The 24,337-nt window shown below is 58.5% G+C and overlaps 1 protein-coding gene across 3 annotated transcripts in view; it reads right to left on the bottom strand.

Annotated features, from left to right (window-relative positions):
* Positions 1-2,582: 2,582 nt before the first annotated feature.
* Positions 2,583-24,337, bottom strand: part of Cfap99 (cilia and flagella associated protein 99) — a 32,642-nt gene continuing 10,887 nt past the window's right edge. For all 3 annotated transcript variants that reach the window (XM_070021702.1, XM_070021704.1, XM_070021703.1), the window contains exons 3-16: positions 20,247-20,391; positions 19,138-19,232; positions 17,315-17,427; positions 16,139-16,316; positions 12,912-12,992; positions 12,654-12,728; positions 11,584-11,655; positions 11,314-11,402; positions 7,646-7,850; positions 5,559-5,700; positions 5,197-5,348; positions 4,869-5,074; positions 3,208-3,364; positions 2,583-3,053 (exon numbers count right to left, since the gene is read on the bottom strand). In XM_070021702.1, coding sequence (XP_069877803.1) covers positions 2,940-3,053; positions 3,208-3,364; positions 4,869-5,074; positions 5,197-5,348; positions 5,559-5,700; positions 7,646-7,850; positions 11,314-11,402; positions 11,584-11,655; positions 12,654-12,728; positions 12,912-12,992; positions 16,139-16,316; positions 17,315-17,427; positions 19,138-19,232; positions 20,247-20,391 — 1,824 coding nt within the window. In that variant the 3' untranslated portion in view covers positions 2,583-2,939. The remainder of the gene's footprint in view (positions 3,054-3,207; positions 3,365-4,868; positions 5,075-5,196; positions 5,349-5,558; positions 5,701-7,645; positions 7,851-11,313; positions 11,403-11,583; positions 11,656-12,653; positions 12,729-12,911; positions 12,993-16,138; positions 16,317-17,314; positions 17,428-19,137; positions 19,233-20,246; positions 20,392-24,337) is intronic.

The raw sequence follows: 24,337 nt of genomic DNA, 5'->3' as shown, positions 1-24,337 counted from the left end.
ACCCACTTCCGCTCTGCGGGCCTGGGCTCTGCCCCGCCCCGCGCTCGTCCCCATTGGCCTCCGCCGTCCCCACGCCCGAGGCCGGCCGTGCTGTCCTCAATCCTATTGGATAAGGGAACCATCTATTACCATTTTGAAATATGCCTCCTTCCGGTCCCGCCCACACACGCTCACCGAGCCCCTTACTTCTCGCGAGAGCGGCTGCCGCGCAGCTCCTCCCTCGCGACTCCGGCTCCTGGGTCCGGGGTCGTCCGCCGCCGCGGGCAGCTCTCGGGCCCCGAGCCTGCCTCGGTGTCCCGGGCCGGCCGACGGCGCGCGGCTGCCAGGTCCGCACCGGGTTCCTCTTGGCCAAGCCCATTTCCTTCCTCGCCACCTACCGGGGAGGACGGCCCCGCGGCCGGGGGGCTCCGGGCGCGACGGCCCTGGCCCTTCCGGAAACCCCGGGGTTCCCGGTGCGGGCACGCGCAGGGGCCTGCGGTGGGGCCGTGCGGAGAACGCCTCGTCCCGGTCGTGAAGGCCGCGCGTGGGACGGTGGCCTGCGCTCTCCGCGAGTGCGGCCTCCTTGGCCCCGGGGGTGTGGGGCCGCCGGGGCCCGGACGGTGCGCGCGCGCGCGGGACAGCTTTGCTTTGTCCCGGCTGACCTGCACTTGGAGCTCACCTGTCCCAGCCTCGCGGGCTGCAGTCCTGGGCCACCATGCCCACCTGAATATCTTACTTTGATGTGGCCATACTACGTGTCTGATGTCTTGCCGCTCAAGGGTGGAGGCCTGGGTTCCAGCCCCAGGAGGGACAACTGTAGACATGAAATACGCCTGTGGTAATTAAACTAAATGCTTTTTTAAAAAATCAGCTTGCATGGTTATGCCATTTAAAATGCTTTGAGGGCTGGGAAGGTGGCTCAGTGGTAGAGCGCTTGCCTTGCATGCATGAGGCCCTGGGTTCGATTCCTCAGCACCACATAAGCAAAAAAAAAAAAAAGCCGGAAGTGGCGCTGTGGTTCAAGTGGTAGAGCGCTAGCCTTGAGCTGAAGAGCTGAGGGACAGCGCCCAGGCCCAGAGTTCAGGCCCCACGACCGGACCCAAAAAAAAAAACAAAAAAATAAAATGCTTTGAGCCGGGCGCCGGTGGTAACCTCGCCTGTCAGCCTAGCTACTCTGGAGGCTGAGACTCTTTTTTTTTTTTTTTTTTTTTTTTTTTTTTTAAATTGTATTTTATTTTATTTGAGAACATACTGTACAAAGGGGCTACAATTACATGGGCAGGATAATGGATACATTTCTTACCAAGCATTGCAGCCTCCTCCTTTGTTTACCCTTCACTTCCCTTCCCCGCCTCCCCCCTCCCCCCACCCAATTTTACCCCCCTCCCCCCACCCGTTTTCCCTATATTTGATGTCAGTATAACATGTGGAGTAGATGGGGACAAACAAGTCGTTTAAGGATTCAGGTGGACCTGTTGCAACAATGAGAAGTACAAAATGTCATGTCAAAACCAGCTTTACAATGCCGGTGTGGGGGGGGGAGGGGGGTATAATTGGGTATAATTGGGTATAATTGGGAGGCTGAGACTCTTTATCTCCAATTAATCACCAGAAAACCGGAAGTGGCCGTGGGGCTCCAGCGGTAGAGCGCTGGCCTTGAGCTGAAGAGCTGAGGGACAGCGCCCAGGCCCAGAGTTCAAGACCCATGACCAACCAAGAAAAAGAAAAGAAGTGGGCACTCCAGGGCCATGTGAGGCCCATACTCTGACCGGGCACAAGGCCACTTCTGTACCCTACTGACCAAAGAAAGGCTCAATGCCAGGCCAGGTCGGAGGCTGGGGACATGGATTACACGTTTTTTTTTTTAATTGAGGTTGAGACTAGGTAGCCCAGTCTGGCCTCAAACTCCAAAGTGCTGGACTGCAGGTGTGCACTACCAGAACTGGTAAAGATTCCAGCAGCTCTTGGCTACTTTTTGTTCTCTGTTTTCTAGTTACTGAGGGTTGAACTCAGGGACAAACTCATGATGGGCATTTTTTGCTCAAAGCTGAACACCATTTTCCAGATTTTTGCAGATTAACTGGACATAAGAATCTTGAGGATTTGTCTAACCCAGCTGGCAGATCTCAGCTTCTTGAGGATTAAGGGCGCGAGCCAGTGGTGCCTGCTAAGACTCCAGCTGTCCATGAGAAGTATGAAGTTACAAAGCAAGGGGTGAAAATAGAGAGAAAGATTTTGCCGTCGCTCTATTATACATACATACATGTTATCAACATAATCCAGTCCTGCTGCCAGTCAGGAGCAGGGAAGGCCCCAGTGCTCCCCAGCTGGCTCTGATGGACTGGATGGGGAAGGGAACCTTGTTAACTGCCGGGAGCATCCGGGGCCCACGGGGGTGTGCGGAGGCTAGCCTAGCAAGTGAAAGGCGAGCCGTGCCTGCCGCCAGCGGCCCTGCACCCCGGGCCCACTGTAGAAGCTGGCAGAAAGGACGGTGACTGGGAGCGGCGCTCACACCGCAGGCTTGTCCTCAAGGCTCCCCGCTCTCCACGGCACCACCACGTTCTTCCGCATCTGATAAAATGAACTGGAATCACACGACGCGGGACGTAAGAAGTGTGTTTATTTCCTTAAACGCAGTGGACTCTGCGTGTCCACCTGGCTTGTGGAGAAATCGCAGCACTGTGCTGTAACTCTTACTGGGAGGCTGCTTCCCAGCCTCCCCCGCCGGGGGCCCCGCCGCTGCCCGGGCGGGGGGTGGGGGCTCTCCGCCGAGTCCGCGGCCCTGGGCGGCCCCCGGGGAAGGCGCGCCCTTCCTGAGCCCCGGCCGCCGGCCCTCCAGCCGGTGCGGTCCCCGCCAGGCCGCCCGGGAGCCGCCTCTGGGCTCGGGCGGGGGAGGGCTCGCTGGGGGAGGTCGGCCCGAGCTCCACCGGGCGCGGAGCTCCAAGGGGCGGGGCGCGGGCTCAGGCGGCCCCCAGGCCCCGCGCCGTCGGGGGACCGCAGCTCTGCTGTCGGGCCCGCAGCTGGCGCTCGCGGCTCCGCTCCAGCTCCTCCCAGCGCTGCGCCTCCTCCTGCGCCTGCGGGGCGGGGAAGGGACGCGCTGTTCCGCGGCCGGCCCCCAGCGCTGCCCGCCCGGGCCCCGCGGCCCTCCCCGCCCCGGCCCGCGCCCCGCGCCCCGCGCCCCGCCCCGGCCCGCGCCCCGCGCCCCGCGCCCTGCGCCCCGCGGCTCACCCGGGGATGGGGCCGGCCGGCCCTCGGCGTGGCCCCGGGCGGCTGCGCGGCCCGCCCTCGGCGCTCGGCCGTGCGCTGCTCGATCTTGCGCCGCAGCTCCAGCACGCGCTCGTCCGCGCTGGGCGGCCCCGGGGCCCGCGCCTTCTTCTCCTCCCACCTGCACCCGGCAGCCTGGGTCAGGGTCGGCGGGGAGACCGCGCCCCGACCGCGAACGGCTCCCCGCACCCGCCCCCCGCCGGAGCACTCGCTTGCCCGCTGCTCGGGCACGTGTGCCCGTAGGCTGGCTGCAGGCAGCCTGGCCACACCGCGCTCCGCCCGCCCAGGCGCCGCGGTGGACGGGAAGGGCCCGGCAAGCCCCCCCCTCCACACGCCCGCCCTCCGTGCCCCCCTCCTCGTGCCCGCCTCCCCACCCCGTGGCAGCCGCAGCAGGTGTTGGAGGGCTGGGGATGTCGAGTCCTCCCCGTCTACCCTGCCACCCGCCCCTCTCCAGGCCCGGGTACCGCTTTCCCCTGCAGCAGCTGTGCCAGGGTCCAGCAAGACCCTGGGTGGACGGAGGGTGCCTGCCCGAGCCTGACCGGGCTGAACTGACAGCCGCACTGGGCTGGGACCGCCCCAGTGTCTGCCCCAAGACAAACAAGCTAGAATGTGTATGCGCATGCGTGTGCTATGCGGTTTAAAAATATACAACAATCTGGGCACCCGTGGCTCACGCCTGTCAGCCTAGCTACTCAGGAGGCTGAGATTTGAGGATCGCGGGTCAAAGCCAGCCCAGGCAGGAAACGCTGGGAAACTCTTAGCTCCAATAAACTCCAAAAAGCCAGAAGTGGAACTGTGGCTCAAGGGGTAAAGGGCTAACCTTATATTTAAAAAAAAGAAAGAAAGAAAGAAAGAAGGAAGGAAGTGGCGCTGTGGCTCAAGCGGTAGAGCGCTCGCCTTGCATGCCTGAGGCCCTGGGTTCGATTCCTCAGCACCACATAAGCAAAAAAGAAAAAAGCTGGAAGTGGTGCTGTGGCTCAAGCGGTAGCACACTCGCCTTGAGCCGAAGAGCTGAGGGACAGCGCCCAGGCCCAGAGTTCAGGCCCACGACCAAAAACAAAACAAAACAAAACACAAAAGCTCAAAGACAGCACCTGAGCCAAAGGAGCAGCGCGCACATGCATGCACACACACAGTTTTCACAGTCTTGAGATGCTTGGAGAAATGTGAACATAGACAGGATGTTCAGGCAGTCCCGAGACTTTCTGTCACCTTTCCTAGCTGTGTTAGTACCATGGCTATGTAGGACAAGCTTTTTTTTAGAAGACTCACGCTACAGTGTTCAGGAATAAAGCAGCAGATGCCGGAAGCTACTTCCAAACGGCTCTGCAGCTAGCTAGCTAGCTAGCGGTGAGGCACCTCTGCGGCCTCAGTGTCACATATGTGACCCAGGCATAACAAGACTGCAGCCAGGTCATCGGTGCCATGGCCATCCCACCATTCCCCACCATTTCTGGAATGCCTGAAAATCAACTCATAAAATGAGAGAGCTCAGTTACAGCGATCAGCCTGCTGCCAGGGGCAGGGACGAGGTGGGGGGGGGGTGGAGTGGGGGGGAGCCCAACCAGGCAGGCTCGCTGCTCCCCGCTCTCAGGAGCTGCCTTCCCTGGGGGCCAGGCACCCACCTTAAGGCTGCCGTCCTCCCCATGGCTGCGCGGCACAGAGAGATCTGCTCGACTGTGTTCTGCAGCTCCAGGCTCTTAGCACGCTTGCTTTCTATGATCTGATCCCGCTTCTCCTCCTCCTGGCGCCTCTGGGCCTCTCTGAGCAGAACAAGTCGCTCTTGAAGCTCCACAACAGACATCTCTCCCTCCAGGCCATAGCCGGGGATCTGGGGGGCACAGGGAAGGGAGCTGAGGTCCAGCTCTGTGTGGGCTGGGTAGGTCTCAAGCAAGGCAGGGCCAGCCTCTGGCCTCGGTGGGCGCTGCAGGCTGCTGGGCTCGGCTCCCTCACCTGGGTGAGGTCCACCAGCTTGCATTTGCGCGTGGGCTGTGTCTCCAGAGCACGCAGCTGGGAGATGAGCCTGCAGCGCTGCCTCTGCTCCTCCCTGGCCTCCTCAGCCATGCGCTGCAGCAGCTCCCGGCTCTCCTCCATCACCTCCTGAACTTGGGGACCAAGCAGAGTGCTCACAGGGCTGGGGGGGGGTTGGCAGGCAGGCACTAGGCAGGGGCCACTTCCCGCACAAATTCAGGCCACTAGGGAGGACCTGCCCGCCGCCAGCCCTCTCTCCAAGGACATGGGCCGCAGGACCACAGTAGCTCGCCTGCCAAGGACCCTAGCAGGAAGGAGAGGAGCTAGGAAAACCCCTGCCGTACCTATCTCCCGCCGGCCTTTTACAAGCTTCATCTGGGCCACCTTGACATTCTTCTGTGACTCTATCACCTGCTCCACCAGCTCCTTCATGCACTTGTCTTCCTGCTGGCGCCTCTGGGTGCACTGTAGCATCAACGCTGCCGTCTGCTCAGACAGGACCGCCACAGTGAGAGCTGGCCGCTCCCGCCTGCTGTCCAGCCCCAGCCCAGCCCTGCCTCTAGACCGCCCCACGCCCCACAGGCCTGGAGGTGGATTTTGTTCTTTGGTAATTTGTTGCGGCAGCCCTAGAGACCTAAGTATATAGTAATGTGAAATGTTCAAGATGAGGGGACGGGTGGAGGATGCAGAACTCTGTACTATCTGCAGCCTTTTTGTAAATCGTAAAGCTATCCTAGGATTTAAGAAATTACTTTTTTTTTTTTTTTTTTTTTTTTACCAGTCCTGGGGCTTGAACTCAGAGCCTGGGCACTGTCCCTGAGCTGCTTTTTGCTCAAGGCTAGCGCTCTACTACTTGAGCTACTGCACCACTTCTGGCCTTTTCTGTTTATGTGGTACTGAGGAACGGAACCCAGGGAACTGGTGGCTCACGCCTGTAATCCGGGCTATCCAGAAGGCTGGGACCTAAAGATCATGGTTCAAACAACCAGCAAAAAGCCAGAAGTGGGGCTGGGAAGGCGGCTCAGTGGTAGAGTGTTTATCTTGCATTCATGAGACCCTGGGTTCAACTCCTCAGCACCACATAAGCAGAAAAAGCTAGAAATGGCCTTGTGGCTCAAGTGGTAGAGGGCTAGCCTTGAGCTAAAGAACTGAGGGACAGCATCCAGGCCCCACAACTGAAAAAGAAAATAGAAAATAAAGCCAGAAGTAGAGCTGTAGCTCAAGTGGTAAAGCACTAGCCTTGAGCCCAAAAGCTCAAGGACAGTGCCCAGACCCAAATTCAAGCTCCAAAACACACACAAAATAAGTTTTACTTTTGTTTTTTGTTTGTTTGTTTGTTTTTGGTCAGTCATGGGGCCTGGGCACTGTCCCTGAGCTCTTCAGCTCAAGACAAGCACTCTACCACTTAAGCCACAGCACCACTTCCAGTTTTCTAGTGGTTTATTGGAGATAAGAGTCTCACAGACTTTTCCTGCCCGGGCTGGCTTTGAACAGTGATCCTCAGATCTCAGCCTCCTGAGTAGCTAGGATGACAGGTGTGAGCCACCAGTGCCAGGCAAAAGTTTTACTTAAATAGAGCTGCTTATTTACATGGTTCATCAAATTATTTTAAAAGAAGGATAAAATTGGTTGAAGCTGGGCACCGGTGGCTAACGCCTGTCATCCTCGCTATTCAGGAGGCTGAGCAGGAAAGTCCATGAAACTCTTATCTCCAATAAACCATTCAGAAAACTGGAAGTGGCGCTGTGGCTCAGGTGGTAGAGTGCTTGCCTTGAGCTGAAGAGCTGAGGGACAGTGTCCAGGCCCAGAGTTCAGGCCCACAACTGACAAAAAAAAAAAGTTGAGTGAAAAAAAAGTATAATCAAGTAGTTTCAGATGCAGATAAAAGATTGATTCAATGTATTAGAGAAGGAAAAATTGCAATTAACCCATAGATGCCCAACAAGTGCTATAAAAACCCAGCACCTATGGAAGGCTCGGTGGATCGTGACTGTGACCCAAGCTCCCTGGAATTGGGAGAAGGGTAGCGTGGGGGCATGGTTGGTGAGATCCACATCTGGGTGTGGTGGCACACGCCCGTGCCAGGAGCTATGAGGTGGACAGCATCCCGGCCTCCGCAGGTGGCACTCTACCTAAAAATGACCAGCACCACAAAACCCCATACATTACACGAGGACTTCAGTTCACACCTGGATACCACCAGCCAGTCAGCCAGCCAAAACCCCAACGCTTGCTGAGGTGAGGACACAGAGGCCTCTAACACCTTGTATGGTGTTAGGAGATGACTCAGGGTCAGCCTGGAAGCTGCCCAGCCGTGGCTCGCCCGGGGCCCAGGCCCACTTCTTGGCTGGCCATGGCTTGTGGCTCCTGGAAGTCGCACCGCTGGCCCCACAGCCCATAGCCCTGGCCCCTGCTCCTGCCATGACGTCACCTCTTCCTTCTTCTGGTCGGCCTTCTGCTTTTTCTGCTGGATGAGGTTCTGTCGGGCCAGAACGGCTTCCAGATGGCTCAGCTTGCCCTGCAGCCGTCGGCACTCGCCTGCAGCCAGCTGCTCCTCCCGGTCCTTTGCCTGCATCTTCTCCTGCCACTTGAGAAACTCGGAGAAGTCCCCGCACCCGTCCATCAGCTTGTCAACCCTGAGGGGAGGGGCAGAGGCGCTGCTGGGGTCCTCCTCTGGTCAGGGGTACCAGGAGGCCACAGACTCCCTGGGGGCTGTGGTAGGCTCAGCTGACCCAGGGGCAGCGCTCGCCTCTATCCTACCAGCCACCTGCTCCTTCTGTGCATCTGTCCACCAGCCACCTCCTTCTTTCCACCTGTCTGGCCACCTGTTCACGTACCTGGTAAGCCACCTAAGTTCTCACCTTCAGCCCAACTCATAGATATGGGAGGTGGGGCTGGCTGGTGGTGGGTGAGCACGAGGCTGTCCGGCGCTGGGAGGGCCAACAGGAAGGAACCCGGGTCCCCTTCCCCAAGTCCTGCCAAGTCTTTTCCTGCACCAAGCTGGGACTATACCGTCAGGTGTGGCCCTGAGCTGACGCATTCTGCTTGCTGCCCAACCTCAGCCGGCCACAGCCTGGACAGGACCCCTGCGATGCTGTAAGGTGTGCGTTTGGACTTCCCCTCCTGCTTCCTGCCATCCTGGGAGCGTCTCCATGCTGATGGGCTGACTTCTGGGTGGCTGCCCCTCACTAGCTCCAGGATGGGACTCCCCGCCCCCAGGAGGGGGCGGAGCTGAGGGATGCCACTGACTGTCTGTGCGGTGAGGCCGCCGCAGCAGCGGCGGGAGCATCGGGGCCTGTATGAGCGGGAGCACCGGGGCCTGTATGAGCGGAAGCACCGGGGCCTGTATGAGCGGGAGCATCGGGGCCTGTATGAGCGGGAGCATCGGGGCCTGTATGAGCGGGAGCACCGGGGCCTGTATGAGCGGAAGCACCGGGGCCTGTATGAGCGGGAGCACCGGGGCCTGTATGAGCGGGAGCATCGGGGCCTGTATGAGCGGGAGCATCGGGGGCCTGTATGAGCGGGAGCATCGGGGCCTGTATGAGCTGGAGCATCGGGGCCTGTATGAGCGTCTGGGCTGTCCACAGGCAGCGGGCCCTGGAGGACACAAAAACCGCGGCCCTCTCCCCTGCCTGTCCTGCACGCCACTCCACTGGTGTGCTTCGTAATCATCTTTATGGTGAATGGGTACACATGTGTCTCCTGAGTTCTGTGAGCCCCTGGACAGAAAAGCTCTCCAAGCTCCTCAATCCCTAGTTGGGTGTGCCTGAGCCCTGTCATCTAGTTGGGGGCCAGGGACTGGGTGGCTCGGTAATTCTTGCAGGGAGAAGTACACCGCTCTATAGTGTTTCTTTCTTCTACACCATCTCCCTCTTTCTCCCCCTCCGTGGTCACAAGACCAGGGCTGAGCCGCAAGTGCTGGACTCAGATGATTCCAAGCAAGAAAGCCAGAACAATGGTTTTAAACTTCATGTTGAGAATTTGTGAGGCCCTGGGGCAGGGATGGGGGGTGCGCTGTCTGGCATGTCGGGGGTCTCTGAGGGGAGGCCCCTGCTAGCCTAATATTACCTCTTAAGGTCTCAAGCAGCATGATGCTGACTTCCATGTCTTTCCAAAGGTGGGAAGGTGTGAGTGTTAATGAGGGGAAGAGAGGAGAGAGCTGAGAGCAATGGAATGAACCAACAAGTTATACAGCATGGAAGCCTCTAACTCTACCTATCCATCCATCTATCATCTGTCATCTATCCATCTGTCTACCTAGCTATCTATCCAGATGGGATGGACGCTCGAAGGCCTCCACCCCCGCCCCACTCCTGGGAGCACCTTTGATGTGAGGACGGCCGGGCTACGGGCTGACTACTCAGTGGGAATTTAGTATCATGGCAGTAGCAGCATCGCTTGAGTTGTAGGTCCTTTTCCTGCAAGGGGTCAGAGTCTGAAGACCGGGAGTGGGCTGTGATGCGTGGGCTATGCGTCTGGCTTAGGCCAAAGCTAGTCCCACCACCCCCAACCCGGAACTGGAGAAATAAGGGTGAGCAGACCTCCCCACCAGAGGGCACGCCTGCACACAAAGCCTTCAGAGAAGCCATGGGACGTGGCCGAGGGTGTCCCCCCCACGGGACATGGCTGAGGGTCTCCCCCCACAGGACATGTCCGAGGGTTCCCCCCACAGGACGTGTCTGAGGGTCTCCCTCACAGGACGTGGCCAAGGGTCTCCCTCACAGGACGTGGTCGAGGGTCTCCCCCCACGGGACGTGGCCAAGGGTGTCCCCCCATGGGACGTGCCGAGGGTGTCCCCCCCACGGGACGTGGCCGAGGGTCTCTCCCCCCACGGGACATGGCCGAGGGTCTCCCCCCACGGGACGTGGCCAAGGGTCTCCCCCCACAGGACGTGGCCGAGGGTCTCCCCCCACGGAACGTGTCCGAGGGTCTCCCCCACGGGACTTGGTTGAGGGTCTCCCCACACAGGATGTGGCCGAGGGTCTCTCACACACAGGACGTGGCCGAGGGTCTCCCCACACACAGGACATGGCCAAGGGTCTCCCCACACACAGGACGTGGCCGAGGGTCTCCCCCCACGGAACGTGGCCGAGGGTCTCCCTCCACGGGACGTGGCCAAGGGTGTCCCCCCCACAGGACGTGGCCGAGGGTCTTCCCACACACAGGACATGGCCGAGGGTCTCCCCACACACAGGATGTGGCCGAGGATCTCCCTCCATGGGATGTGGCCAAGGGTCTCCCCCCCCACAGGACGTGGCCGAGGGTCTCCCCCACGGGAAGTGACCAAGGGTCTCCCCCCATGGGACGTGGCCAAGGGTCTTCTCCCCCACGGGACGTGGCCAAAGGTCTCCCCCCACGGGACGTGTCAGAGGGTCTCCCCCCATGGGACGTGGCCAAGGGTCTCCCCCCACAGGACATGGCCAAGGGTCTCCCCACATGGGACGTGGCCGAGGGTCTCCCCCCACGGGACGTGACGAGGGTGTCCCCCCCACAGGACGTGGCCGAGGGTCTCCCCACACACAGGACGTGGCCGAGGGTCTCCCCCCATGGGACATGGCCGAGGGTCTCCCCCCATGGGACGTGGCCGAGGGTCTCCCACACAGGACGTGGCCGAGGCTCTCCCCCCCACGGGACGTGGCTGAGGGTCTCCCCTGCAGATGGAAGATGCTGGTAGCTCCTGGCCCTGCCACCTGGTCCTGTGCATCTTTTTGTTTATTTGTTGGTGGTGGGGCCTGAACTCTGGGCCTGGGTGCTGTCCTTCAGCTCTTCAGCTCAAGGCTGGCGCTCTACCACTTGAGCCACAGCAGCACTTCCAGCTTTTTTTGCTTATGTGGTGCTGAGGAATCGATCCCAGGACCTCATGCATACGAGGCAAGTGCTCTACCACTGAGCCGCCTTCCCAGCCCCACATCTTTTTATCTGTGGTAAGTGCATCCCTGAGTTCCGTGAGCCTCAGGGAAACCATGGTTTCTAGTCCATGCATCTGCTGGCACTCCCGGGACGTGTCCCAGGGATGAGAACTGAACTTGGTTTTCCCCTTAACGTCTTGGTGGGGCCAGAATGAGGCAGAGGAGGAGATCCCCCCCCCCCCCCGCTCACCGTTGCAGCTCTTTCTCCACTTGCCGCTGGTATAAAGCGCCTTCCCGCAGGATGGTGGCTGTGTTCAGCTTTACCGGGATGTTGTCAGGCTGTGAGAGAGCGCATAGTTGGCTGCAAGGGGCAGAAGCCGGGGGCCCACCATCCTGCCCTCCCTGCTGGCCCAGGCACTCTCCCCGGGGCTCCAAGGCCCTCTGCAGCCACTCTCAGAGGGCAGAACAGGTGGGAAGGGGTGCCCGTGAGAGGCCTGACTGGCCGGGGCCCCTCACCCACCCTGTAGAAGGTCAGCTTTGGAGTCCTTTGGATGCGGGGTGCAGGTCGAAACTTCAGCTGCTTCCTGGAGCCCTGTGGAAGTCAAGCAGGGACGCCCTGGCACCTGTGCCTGCTGGGTGCACCCAAGTCTGTCCCCCACCCTTCACTCCAGCGTTTCCCCTTGGACTTAGCCTTAGGGTTCAGCATCCTCCTCCTTGGCCACCCATCAGGGCTAGCCGCTGGCCCTCTCCTGGGCTGCTCCCAGGCTTCTAGCTCAGGCCTCTCCTTCTGCCTGTGACACATGGGGGCACCTCAATCCACAGTGTGGGGAAGGGCTGGTTAGAGTGCCCCTCCCTCTTCGTCTCCAGGCACGCTCAGCGAGAGGACCTCAGGCCACCCCGCAGATCCTCCTACCCTGCCTCCTCTCCGGCACCCTCCCTCCCCGCTCTGGCTTCATAGGCACTCCCACACAAGCGCACACGGCCTCTTCGTCTGCTCCAGAATCAGGTTCAGTGTCAGTCCATGATGCCTGTAAGCTGTGTATCCTGTCACCATTGAAATGGTTTTGAGAATTTTTTGGGGGGGGGGGTCTGGTGGTGGGGCCTGAACTCTGGGCCTGGGCGCTGTCCCTCAGCTCTTCAGCTCAAGGCTAGCGCTCTACCACTTAGAGCCACAGTGCCACTTCTAGTTTTCTGGTGGTTAATTGGAGATAAGTGTCTCGCAGACTTTCTTGTCAGGCTGCTTTGAAGTGGGATGCTCAGATCTCAGCCTCCTGTGTAGCTAGGATTATGGGTGTGAGCCACCAGCACCCGGCAGGAAGAACTGGGGTTTGTATTCAGGGCCTTGTACTTATTAGTCTAGAGCTCTACCACTTGAGCCATGCCTCCAGCTTGGCTTTTTGCTGGTTATTTTTAGAGATGCAGTGCTCTTCTCTCCAAGCTAGCCTTGAATCTCAATCCTCTAGATCTCAGCCTCCTCAGTAGCTAGGATTATTGGCGAGAGCCACTGGTACTCAGCTTGGAAGAAATGTTTTGACAATGTAAAAAACCCTCACTTCAAAGACTGGCCTCCACTGGGAAACCCGTTCTTACCTGTGCTGGCCGCTCCTTATGGGCCCTGGGCATGGCGCACTGCAGCTCCTCCATGTTTGCCCTCAGCAGCAGCTCCTGCAAGGACACCACAAAACGTGTCCTGCTGCCTCCCACCCAGTCAACTTGGGCCATGGGGAGGGAAGTGCGTGCTGGCCCCCAGCCCAAATCCTCCCCGTGTGCCCTTCCTCTCTGCCTCCCCGCCCCTCCATTAACAGATCCCGGTGGGACTCCTAGGGAGGGGGGGTCCGGGGTGGCTACCTCAGCCTTCCTGCGGTTGTATGTCTTGACCATCTGCAACAGCTGCTGCTTCTTAGGCTCCTGGTAGGTGCTCTGTGGAATCTGGTGGGGTGGGGGGAGAGCAGACCCACGTCAGCAACTGGAGAGTCGGTCAGCAGGTGCCTTGCAGTCTGGAGCCAAGGGCGGGCACGGGATGGGGTGGGCAGAGGGGGCTGCGGGTCCAGCGCTGGGGCAGGCATGTCACCGGCCCGATGAGACGGCCAGCTCTGCCGCTGAAAGAACAGAGGCCCACACGGGTCTTCTCTTCCCAGGAGGCTTCTCCTGGCCACGTTGCAGAATCATAACTGACCTCTTATCTCCTTTATTTGCATTACTTTTTCTTACCAACGTGTCACTTACCGTGCGTGCGTGCGTGCGTGCGTGTGTGTGTGTGTGTGTGTGTGTGTGTGTGTGTGTGTGTGTGTAAGTCGGCCCTGGAGCATTAACGCCGTGCAGGTCTAGTGTCTGCACATCCCAGGCACTCAGAACTATGGATGGGTAAGCAGGCTGGGGTACGCTGGCCAAAGGAGCCCTGTGAACAGGTGAGGCCGGGGTGGGGGTTCAAACCTCCCTCCCAGGACTGTCATCTTGGACCTCAGAGGAAGAAGAAGAAGACAGCCACCAACATCCCACAGTGAGGGACAGATGGCTGTGCCTGGCTGAGCAAAGAGAGGGAGAGGTGACTAGCAGATTGACGTGGAAAGGAGAAAGGTCCCTGGGGAGATGCGGTTTGACAGGCTGAAGATCTGAAGTTGGGGTAATTGTGGGGCTACTTAACAATTCATTCATTCATCCACCCATCCACCCAGCTAGCCACCCACCCACCCATCCATCAAGCCACCAACCACCTACCCATCACCCACCCATCCATCAAGCCACCAACCACCTACCTATCACCCACCCATCCATCAAGCCACCAACCACCTACCCATCATCACCCACCCATCCATCAACCTACCAACCACCTACCCATCACCCACCCATCCATCAAGCCACCAACCACCTACCCATCATCACCCACCCATCCATCAACCTACCAACCACCTACCCATCACCCACCCATCCATCAAGCCACCAACCACCTACCCATCATCACCCACCCATCCATCAACCCACCAACCACCTACCCATCACCCACACATTCATCAACCCACCAACCACCTACCCATCACCCACCCATCCATCAACCCACCAACCACCTACCCATCATCACCCACCCATCCATCAACCCACCAACCACCTACCCATCACCCACACATTCATCAACCCACCAACCATCTACCCATCACCCACCCATCCATCAACCCACCAACCACCTACCCATCATCACCCACCCATCCATCAACCCACCAACCACCTACCCATCACCCACCCATCCATCAACCCACCAACCACCTACCCATCACCCACCCATCCATCAACCCACCAACCACCTACCCATCACCCACCCATCCATCAACCCACCAACCACCTACCCATCACCCACCCATCCATCAACCCACCAACCACCTACCCATCACCCACCCATCCATCAAGCCACCAACCACCTACCCATCACCCACCCATCCATCAACCCACCAACCACCTACCCATCATCACCCACCCATCCATCAACCTACCAACAACCTACCCATCATCACCCACCCATCCATCAACCCACCAACCACCTACCCATCACCCACACATTCATCAACCCACCAACCACCTACCCATCACCCACCCATCCATCAACCCACCAACCACCTACCCATCACCCACACATTCATCAACCCACCAACCACCTACCCATCATCACCCACCCATCCATCAACCCACCAACCACCTACCCATCATCACCCACCCATCCATCAAGCCACCAACCACCTAACCATCACCTACCCATCCATCAACCCACCAACCACCTACCCATCACCCACCCATCCATCAACCCACCAACCACCTACCCATCATCACCCACCCATCCATCAACCCACCAACCACCTACCCATCACCCACCCATCCATCAACCCACCAACCACTTACCCATCACCCACACATTCATCCTCCCACCCATCCATCAGCCTACCCATCCACCTACCCATCACCCACCCACCCATCCACCAACCCACCAGCCACCTACCTCTCACCCACCCATTCATCTATCCACCCACCTACCCATCCATCAATCCTCATATCTACGGACCCATCCATCTACTCACTCATATCTACTCAACCATTCATATATCTTCCTACCCATGCACCCACCCACACAGCCATCTATCCATCTACCCATTCATCCATCTACCCTCCCATTGGTCAATACAAGTATTTACTAAGGATCTGTTCTGAGTTGGGACTATTCTAGCAGCATTAGGAATGTGGAACAAATAAGAGAGGTGGTGTCTGGTACAGGAAATAGAGAGTAGGCAGCTCTACAAAGCAGTAAACACTAACTCTTGAATGATATGAAGAAAAAGAGCTGGGGATCAATGAGAAGGAAACCATGTGGGAGACACAGTAGATGTGGTGGTTTGTGAAGTTTCTGGGCTGAAAGAATGGTGGAACCGGGGTGGAAACCCCCAGGGTCCCCAGCACGATCCCCTCCTGCTCTTGTAACCGCCCTTGGTTTTGTGGGGTCCTAGACTGGCTTTGGGAAGCTGGGTGACAGAGCTTGGCCCAGGACCAATCGGGACATTGCAGACTGGGGCTGGTCCAATTAGATTTTTCCCCCCAGAATTCTTGGCCTACGCTGTTCTCTCATGCTCTTGTACACTAAGAGCTCAGGGCTGAGGGTTCTTAATACCATGAAGAATCTAGCCCAGAGATGAAGCCTACATGCAGAGGAGTCAAGGACAGAGAAAGTCACAGAAAAATAGAGCTGGAACCCTAATCAAACTATCCCTGGAGCCTGCCCTTCTTTAATCATGAAGCCAGTGGTCTATTGCTAAGTCAGTATGAGCACGTTTATCTATTACTGCAGCATGGGAATGGGCCCAGGGAATGTTGCACGTGGACGCAACATAGACTCCAGGCTCCATTCCTATACAAGTCAGAGCCTGCAGCCAGCAGCTTCATGGAGCACCTACTGGCACAACCCAGAACAACCCTTCTGAAGGCAGGCAGTCAGTCAGCAACAGCTCCTGGCCTGGACAGACGCCCCTCCCCCCACTGGCCCCTCAGCTCACTCTCCCACCTGGACATCCTGGGCCCTGAGCAGATGCCTGGCTTACCTGGTTGGGATGGGCCACATCAGGGATGGGCTCAGGTGCTGGAATGGCACGGGGCTTGGGAATGGTCAGGTTGAACTCTTTGGGGGTTGTGGCCTTGATCTTGGTCTTTGAGGGAAATGAGGTAGTGGCTGACTCTCCCTCCAGCTGGCTGACCAGCTCCTGTACCTCTGGCTGCCATCTTGAAAGTAAAAGTGGAGAAGGCCCTGGAGGTCACCCAATCAGGTCTCTCTGAGGGCCAGGTGGCGATGGATGGACGCCACTTTCCACTGGACACCCGTTGTGGGTGCAGCAGAGCCTCAGGACCCCCTTCACAAATGAGTGAACTGAAGCCCAGAGGCCTGGGCAGGGGGGTCGGAGACCAGAAGGTCCACGCTGCAGGAATCTGGGGCACTCTGACCATGAGCAGCTGCTGGGGTGTGAGCTAATCTAGGCAAAGCGTCCCGACAAAGGACGCTGGGAGCTGGTGATGGGGAGGAATGCTGGAGGGCTGTGGGGGTGGGGAGAGGAAGGGCCTGCGTCCCCCCACGCAGCCTCCATGGCCGGCTCTGGGGCAGGAGCTCGGGTAGGGCCTCTCAAGATGGTGTCACCCCACCACCAGCCTGTCCAGTGTTCCCTCCTGCAATTGTGTCATCTAGAGACCTAGGGCACAGAGAGGGGCGGGGGGGGGGGGGGGGCTGGAGTGTGGGCAGGGCGGAAGACTCTCAGGAGGCCACTGCTGGCCTGGGCCAGGGCTCCCATCTTTGGGGCCGGAGGGTTGTGGTAGCCCAGCTGGCTGGCGAAGCCAGGCAGGGGCCAGGGTCTGTCTGTCCCCTCAATCCGTTGGAGGCTTTCCCGCTTGCCGGCCCCAGGGCCCACAGAGCCGCAGGACCTCCCTTGGCAAAGCAGAGCTCGCTGCAGGCTGCAGAGCTGCCCCTCACGGCTGTCATGTAAGAGGCGTCTGCCGGTCTGTCCCAGGGAGACAAGGTGAGGAGGTTCTCTGGGGGGGAGGGGTTCCCAGCAGCACCCTGGAGTCCATCCTCTGCCCCCGCTTGGGCTGTGGGACTGGCTGCGCCTGTGACTGCCCTGAGCCTCCCAGGCTGATCTCTCTCAGGGGTCCAGTGAGCAGAAGGTGGCAAGCAGGTCCCATGCCCGCCGAGGCTGGAATGGGGTCAGGCGACAGCCGCCCGCCCGGCCCACCTCAACAGGGGATCAATCCAGTTCTTGGTCACGTGGGTGGCCTCATACACGAGGCTCCATTCGTCCTTGATCCACGAGCACAGGTTTAGCGGGCTGAAGAAGAATCTGAGGAACTGAGCAGGAGAGTCGTCAGGGGTGGGACCCAGCCCACAGGGGAATCAGAGCAGGGTAGGGCATTTGGGGTTCCAGCCCTACAGACAGCCAAAGACACCACCTCATCAGGACCACCCCTCCTCCTGCGGCACCCGTGGGAAAGGGGCCAGACCCCAGCCTGCCCGTGCTAGCTGAATTGGCAGTTGTGTTCCACCCTGCTCCCAGTGCCCAGAAGGCGCACTTTGCACTCCAGAGCAAGCTGGGGTGGGGGTGTCCCCCAGTGGGCTCTGGAATTCCAGGAATGAACTACCATTTTCTACAACCTGGGCCTACTGCCGATGTTGGGGAGCGGGGAGACCCCGCTGGCCCTGGCCCTGGCCCTGGCTGGCGTGCCGGGTGGCCCTGTGGTGTCCTTGGATGGCTGGGGCCAGTCTCGGTGGCGATGCCAGTGTGGTGCCCATCTGCAGGCTGCCTTCCGGCTCTTGTTCCCAAGTCTGACTGGTCTAGCTTGAGAAGGCGTGGGGCTGGCTCAGCCCTGCAAAGGGGGAGCCAGCACCTCGGGGTGCTGCACGGTGACCCTGCCCTGCGTGGCTGGGGCAAAAGCTCAGCCACCAGCCTTTGCTTGGGAGGCTGTTGAAGCTGGGGTCCCCTGAGGGCCGCCTGAGGGGGGCCCATCCACTTGAGGGAGCACTGGAAACCCCTTCATGGAAGGCAGGGGTCTGACACAGAGGCCACCAGAACGGGACCCCACCCCAGCCCGGCCTGCACCTGCGGCAGGGAGCACAACTGGAAGAAGACTGGAGCTGTGGCCGGATGGCCTCTGACCCCTGCTGGCCTCCTGCCTCCTGCCTCCTCTTGGCCCCCATGCCCTCTGTACACCAAAGCAACTCAGGCAGCCTGCTCCCCGCACCCCTTGCTTCCTCCCCCTTTCCCGCTCGCTCCGGGGCTCCTGTCCTCCTGTCGGCCAGGCTGTCCTGCCCACCAGCCTGGGCACGCTGTCTCCAGCTCCTTCTCAGCTGGGCTGCTGCCCCCTCCCCAGAGCAGGCCCTGCAAAGCCACATTCCCACCACGGACACTGCTGCAGTGGAGGCTGTGGGAGGACTCGTCAGCTGTGTGGGGGGAAGGGGGGTCCTGGCAGGCAGCAGGAGTCCCACAACCACACCTCCCAAAATGGTGGACCGTGCTTTCTGTGGAGGCTGCACGTGGCGTTCCCCACAGTGGCACCTCTGAGAGACCATCTTGGCCACCACGGCCCCCCCCGCCCTGCCCTTCCAGGGAGCTCCCTTGGTGCCCCTGCATGGCAGTGCCAGCCAGATGCGGTTTCAGCTTTATATACGAGCACCTGGGGCTGGCAGTCCTGCTGCCGGATCTTCAGGACCCCGTGGGCATGATCCTCAGTCCTGCCGGCCTGCCCAGCCTCCCCGGAGGGAGGGAAGACTGGGGACCTAGCTGAGGACCAGCTGCTTCGGGCAGTGGCAGATCACTAACAATGGAAAGCCTACACCCTCCCTGACAACAGGAATGCGAATCAGATTGTCCCCAGCACAAGCGTGTATTCTCCCCAGCAGAGGCTGAAGCCTGATTTTAATGCAGGGTGAATCTACCAGGGTTCTCTCCTCAGACAGACCAGATAGGTGATGGGCGGGCAGTGGAGCAGACCCACCTCTGCCCAGTTCCTGGGTCTCTCTGGCTGGCGCCGGCCCTGCCCCTAGCAGTCATGGTGGACTCACCTTGGATGTCTTGCTTGCGGACTGGGACTTGATGATGCTGCAGAAGAGCTGAAAGCCCAGCTCCTCCATCTGGAAGGTGGCCAGGTAGCAGATCACTGAGGGAAGAGACCCTGTGAGGGTTTCCGCTCTGCAGGGGGCTCTGGCTTGTAACCCGGGGCTGGGGGGCAGGCGGGGGGAGTTCTGTCCAAGGCTTAAGGCTTTAGGGTGTAGAGGACCAGCCAACGCTGTCTGAAAGCTGGGTGCTGGTAGCTCACACCTATAATCCTAGCTACCCAGCTACTCGGGAGGCTGAGATCTGAGGATCAAGGTTTGAAGCTAGTCTGGGGAAGAAAACCCCAAGAGACGCTAATCTCCAGTTAACCAGCAAAACAAAAACAAAACCCAAACCCCAAAGTGGAGCTGTGGTTGGAGTGGTAGAGTGCCAGCCTTGAGTGAAAAAGCCAAGAGAGAATTTAAGGCCCTGAGTGCAAGGCCCAGCACAGTTACAAACAACCAGAAAAACTGGCTGGGGGCCTCTGCGGCTGCTCCACAGTCGCCTCATTTGATCGGCTTTCAGAGACCCCAAGGGCTCTGGGACAAGAGTGAAGTGATTTCTGGCCAGTTGTTGGCGCTGAGAGGTTGGGTGGCCTCAGCGCCAGGGCCGGGAGCTCTGGGTTTCTCTGAGGGGGGGCGTGGGGCGCCCCTCTGACCCCCAGCTGGTTAGCTGCCTAGGCCCACCTCCCCCCGCCCCTGCCTCCTCTTCACCCCAGGGCCAGGCAGCCCCACCAAGGGACCACCCACGTGCCACCCTGGCCCTGTCTACAAAGGCCATGTCTGGAGCTACCCGAAGTGGGCAGGGCCAGGCAGGAGTGGAGGCAGGACAGAAACAGCCTCAGAGGAGGCATTACCTCCCACCCCACCCCAAACTGGCCTCAGGGGCACCCTTTCTCTGCCAGGCCAAAGATTGCTTGTCTGGAGCTGAGCTTTCCACGAGCCTGAAGTGTCCGTTTCCCCGGGGTGGGGGCGGGGTGAGGACACACCCGGCCACGGAGGGTAAAGTGAGGGGAGCGGCCACTGCGTCAAGGGTCTGTGGCTGCCAGCTCGCCTTGCCCTGTACCGGGGACACTCACCCAGGAACAGGTTGTAGTCAGCCCACAGGGAGAACCGGCCATCTCGCACATAGAAGGCATCTACCACAATAGTCAGCAACTTCCTATACTCAAGGCAGCCAGAAAGAACTTCTAAGATGAAGGACCGCTTCTGGGCACTCAGATCCTGGAAGGGAAACAGCAGGCTGGGCAGGGGCCATCTGAGCACAGGACCCCCGGCGCTGGGCCACGGGAGGGCAAGGTGGGCCTGGGGGTGAGATAAATGTGGGAAATGAAGAGTGGACGCAACAAGAACAGGTAGTGTATACATATTCTGGCCTACATGGTGGGGCCTGGAGCAGGGAGGGAGCAGAGGCTCAGGGTTCGATGGTGATGGAGCTTCAGTTTGGGAAGGTGGAAATGTGGAGATGAACAGCCGTGACCTCACACAGCATGGAATATTCTTTTTTTTTTTTTTTTTTTTTTGTCGGTCGTGGGGCTTGAACTCTGGGCCTGGGCGCTGTCCTTCAGCTCTTCAGCTCAAGGCGAGCGCTCTACCACTTGAGCTACAGTGCCACTTCTGGTTTTCTGGTGGTTTATTGGAGATAGGAGTCTCACGGTCTCTCCTGCCCGGGCTGGCTTTGAACCATGATCCTCAGATCTCAGCCTCCTGAGTAGCTAGGATTACAGGCGTGAGCCACCAGCGCCCAGCTGGAATATTCTTAATATCACTAGACACTTGAAAATGGCTAAAAGGAGCCAGTCACTGGTGGCCTATGACTGTAAACCTAGCTACTCAAGAGGCTGAGTTTGAAGATCAAGGTCAAAATCAGCCTAGCCAGACAAATCTTCAAGAATCTTATCTCCATGGGGCTCAAAGCAAAAAAGAAGAAAAAAATAATTTAAAAAGTGAGCACATATACAAGTTTTTTAAAATGAAAACATCTCAGGAATTCAAATCAAATGAACAAAAAGTTACTCCAGAGAATGATGCACAAACACGGAGAATGGGCAAGATGTTGTTCTGTGCCAAAAGCAAGGGACCGGGGCAAGGCTGAACCGCGGCAGAAGGCACCTCAGAGGAAAGCTGCTCTGATGGTGGTGGTCAGGAAGCAGGGAGAGGGAGGGAGGGAGGGAGGGAGAGTCCTCTCCTGATCCAGCCACTTCCCAGAGCCCCACCTCTAAACACTGCACTTGCAACACACAAATCTTCCAAGGCCAACATGATCTGGGCATGACATCTGTTAATCATTTTAAAAAGCAGGAAGGCCTCAAATTAGGTTTTGAAAAATAGTTCAGTTTGAAGGAGAGAGAAAAGGAGGAGGCCTGGCACTGGCAGCCTAACCCCAAGGATCTGCTGGAGACAGGTGCTGCCAAGCCTCTCCCGAGAGCAGTTGGCAAAGAGGTTTTCAGAGTCTTGTTTTCCAGATCTTTTGACCCTGTGATCACACTCTGGGAACCTAAGGCACCCACCCACGTGGAGGTCTCCACCTGCTGATGTTTACAGTAGTGGTTGCTCAGCTGTAGGATGGAAGTAGATGCATCCATGGGTCCAACCCTCTCTCCCTACCACAGGTGAGTACAATACCGCCAGTAAAAAGAAACCACTGGAAAAGTTTCAAGGAGATACAAAGCAGGTAACACAAGTGGGACTGTGGGCCAGGGTGTGGGGTGGGCAACGCTGCCTCCGTCCTGGCCGCTCTTCTCCACTCAGCCTTGCCTGTGCTTGGCCTGTGTGCTGCCTGCCGCCCCTTTAACAAATCCTGTCCTGTCAAACCACCTCCACCAAAGGAAAGGCTGCAGCTCACTTCTCAGGCATTCATGTAAGAACGTTCCTCTTAGAGAACTAGTTATTGTAAAAACTTCGTTTTGTGGTCCATGCATGAAGCCAGGGCCTCGTGCATGCTAGGCCAGCTGAGCTACAACTGAGCCACATCACTGCTCATCTAGAAACGTTGGGTGGGGTGCTAAAGGCTCATACCTGTAGTCCTAGCTACAAAGGAGGCTGAGGTCAGAAGATCACAGTTGGAAATCGGCCTGGGCAGGGAAGTCTGAGCACTGGACACTGGCAGCCTTGGCTGCCCTAATTTATAGACACAACCTGTTTTTGGTGCTTGGACACTTGTTACCTCACAGCCAGTTGGCTTGAGGACTTAGCTCTCTCCCAATTGCTCCTCTCTCTCTGTCCTTGGTCTGTCTTTTTTTGTTGTTGTTGTTATGGGGTTTGAACTCAGGGCCTGGGCACTGTCTCTGAGCTTTTTTGCTCGACTGGCATTCTACCAGTTTGAACTACAGCTGGTTTTCTGGTGGTTCATTGGAGATAAGAGTCTCATGGACTTTGCTGCCTGGCCTGGCTTTGAACTGTGATCCTCAGACCTCAGCCTCTGAGTAGCTAGGATGACAGGTGTGAGCCACCAGTGCCTGGCTCTGGGGGATTGTTTTTTTTTTTTTTTGGTCAGTCATGGGGCTTGAACTCTGGGCCTGAATGCTGTCCCTCAGCTCTTCAGCTCAAGGCGAGCGCTCTACCACTTGAGCCACAGCGCCACTTCGGGTTTTCTGGCGGTTTATTGGAAATAAGAGTCTCATGGACTTTCCTGCCCGGGTTGGCTTTGAACCATGATCCTCAGATCTCAGCCTCCTGAGTAGCTAGGATGACAGGCGTGAGCCACCGGTACCCAGCTTGGGGGATTCTTTAATGTTGGAAGTCCTATCATGTCTGCTATTCATAGAACCTCACAATGACCAATGAAGTCCTGACTGGGCTGGCCCAGCTTCCTGAGCCCCTACCACCCTGGCTCTGGCCCAGTCACACCAGCCCCTTCCATTTCCTGGACGTGCCGGCGTCCCCTGGACATGCTAGTGCCCCCTGGCGGCCTCCACACACGGTCAGGATCTTTGCCTGAGTGTTTCCTGGCACAGTGGCTTGCTCCGGTCCTGGGTGGGCAGTCCTGGCTACTCCTAGCGTCAGACGGCCTGTCCCACTTGTATAACTGGTCATTTATTGACTCTTTTCCATGCTAGAAGTCACATGGGTGCCCGGGAGGAAGGGACTAGTGCCATCCTTCCAGTGCTGGCCTGCGGGATCTTGGGGCGGTGCCCAGGCTCCCAGAACTCTGGCCTCACCTTTGGGAGCTGTCCTTGGCAGCTGTGTTTGCTTCCCATCCCTTCGCCCAGAGCTCACCTAAGTGATTAGCATGGCGCTGGCAGCTGGCACAACCTAGGCTCACAGAACCTGCCCTGCCCACTCAGCCTGGGTTGAAAGGGGACACACACTGTCTAACACGTGCCCTCTCTGCTCACCTCACGGACTTCCCTCCCGGCAAGAAAGCCTTTGCGCGTCTGAGCCCCCAGGATGGTACCTGGGGACCCCTCCCCGCCCCCATCCTCTCAGGACCAGCCCTGAGCAAGCCTGACTTACTTCCCACAGCCTGGCAGCTGGGCTTGGTGCTGGCACTGCCGGCGGCCGGCTGGCACCTGCACCAGAGGCCCCTGGCACAGCCAGGCTCCAGACCTAAGTCTCCTTTGAGAAGGGACAGCAAGTGAGGATGCAGCTAGCCAGGGTCAAGGGCGGTGGAGGACCCGGGAGCCAGCCAGCCACAGCGCTGGGCCTGAATTCAGCTGACCGATACCTGTGGCTGGCCGTCTGAAGACTGACGTCAGAATCCTGGGGCGACTGGACAGCCATCTCTCTCGCCCCTGCAAAGGCACGGTCCAGTGGGGGTGGCCGTGTGCCCCTGCAGGTCAGGCCACAGAGCCACTCTGAGAAGGGCTAGCAGATTGCTGGGTGGCTCCCAAGAAAACTCCTCAGAAGGAAGGCAGAGCCAAGCAGCACAGACCTGGGACTGCTTTCTTCCTCTCCTCCCACCCCTCAACCTGGTGTGTGGAAACAATGCCTGAAGCAAGGCAACCATTTTGAGGCTGTGAGGCAAAGGCACATTCTAAGGTTGAGTGGATGGAAAAGAGGGATGAGGTTTTTTGTTTTGTTTGTCCTTGTGGCAGGACAGACCAGCTCTCCCTATCAATCTCCTGCAGCGGGGCTTGCGAGGCGTGGCCCCTCTGCTCGGCCTGCTCTCCTTTAAGCTCTTTTACAAGCCCTGGTTGCATTTCTCCAACCTCACTAACCACCCGGCCCT

Source organism: Dipodomys merriami, unplaced genomic scaffold (assembly GCF_024711535.1).
Source record: "Dipodomys merriami isolate MVZ:Mamm:240054 unplaced genomic scaffold, mDipMer1.0.p SCAF_143, whole genome shotgun sequence".
Classification (NCBI taxonomy): domain Eukaryota; kingdom Metazoa; phylum Chordata; class Mammalia; order Rodentia; family Heteromyidae; genus Dipodomys; species Dipodomys merriami.
Note: the sequence above shows the minus strand (reverse complement) of the source record. Positions and strands in the feature narration are given on the sequence as shown.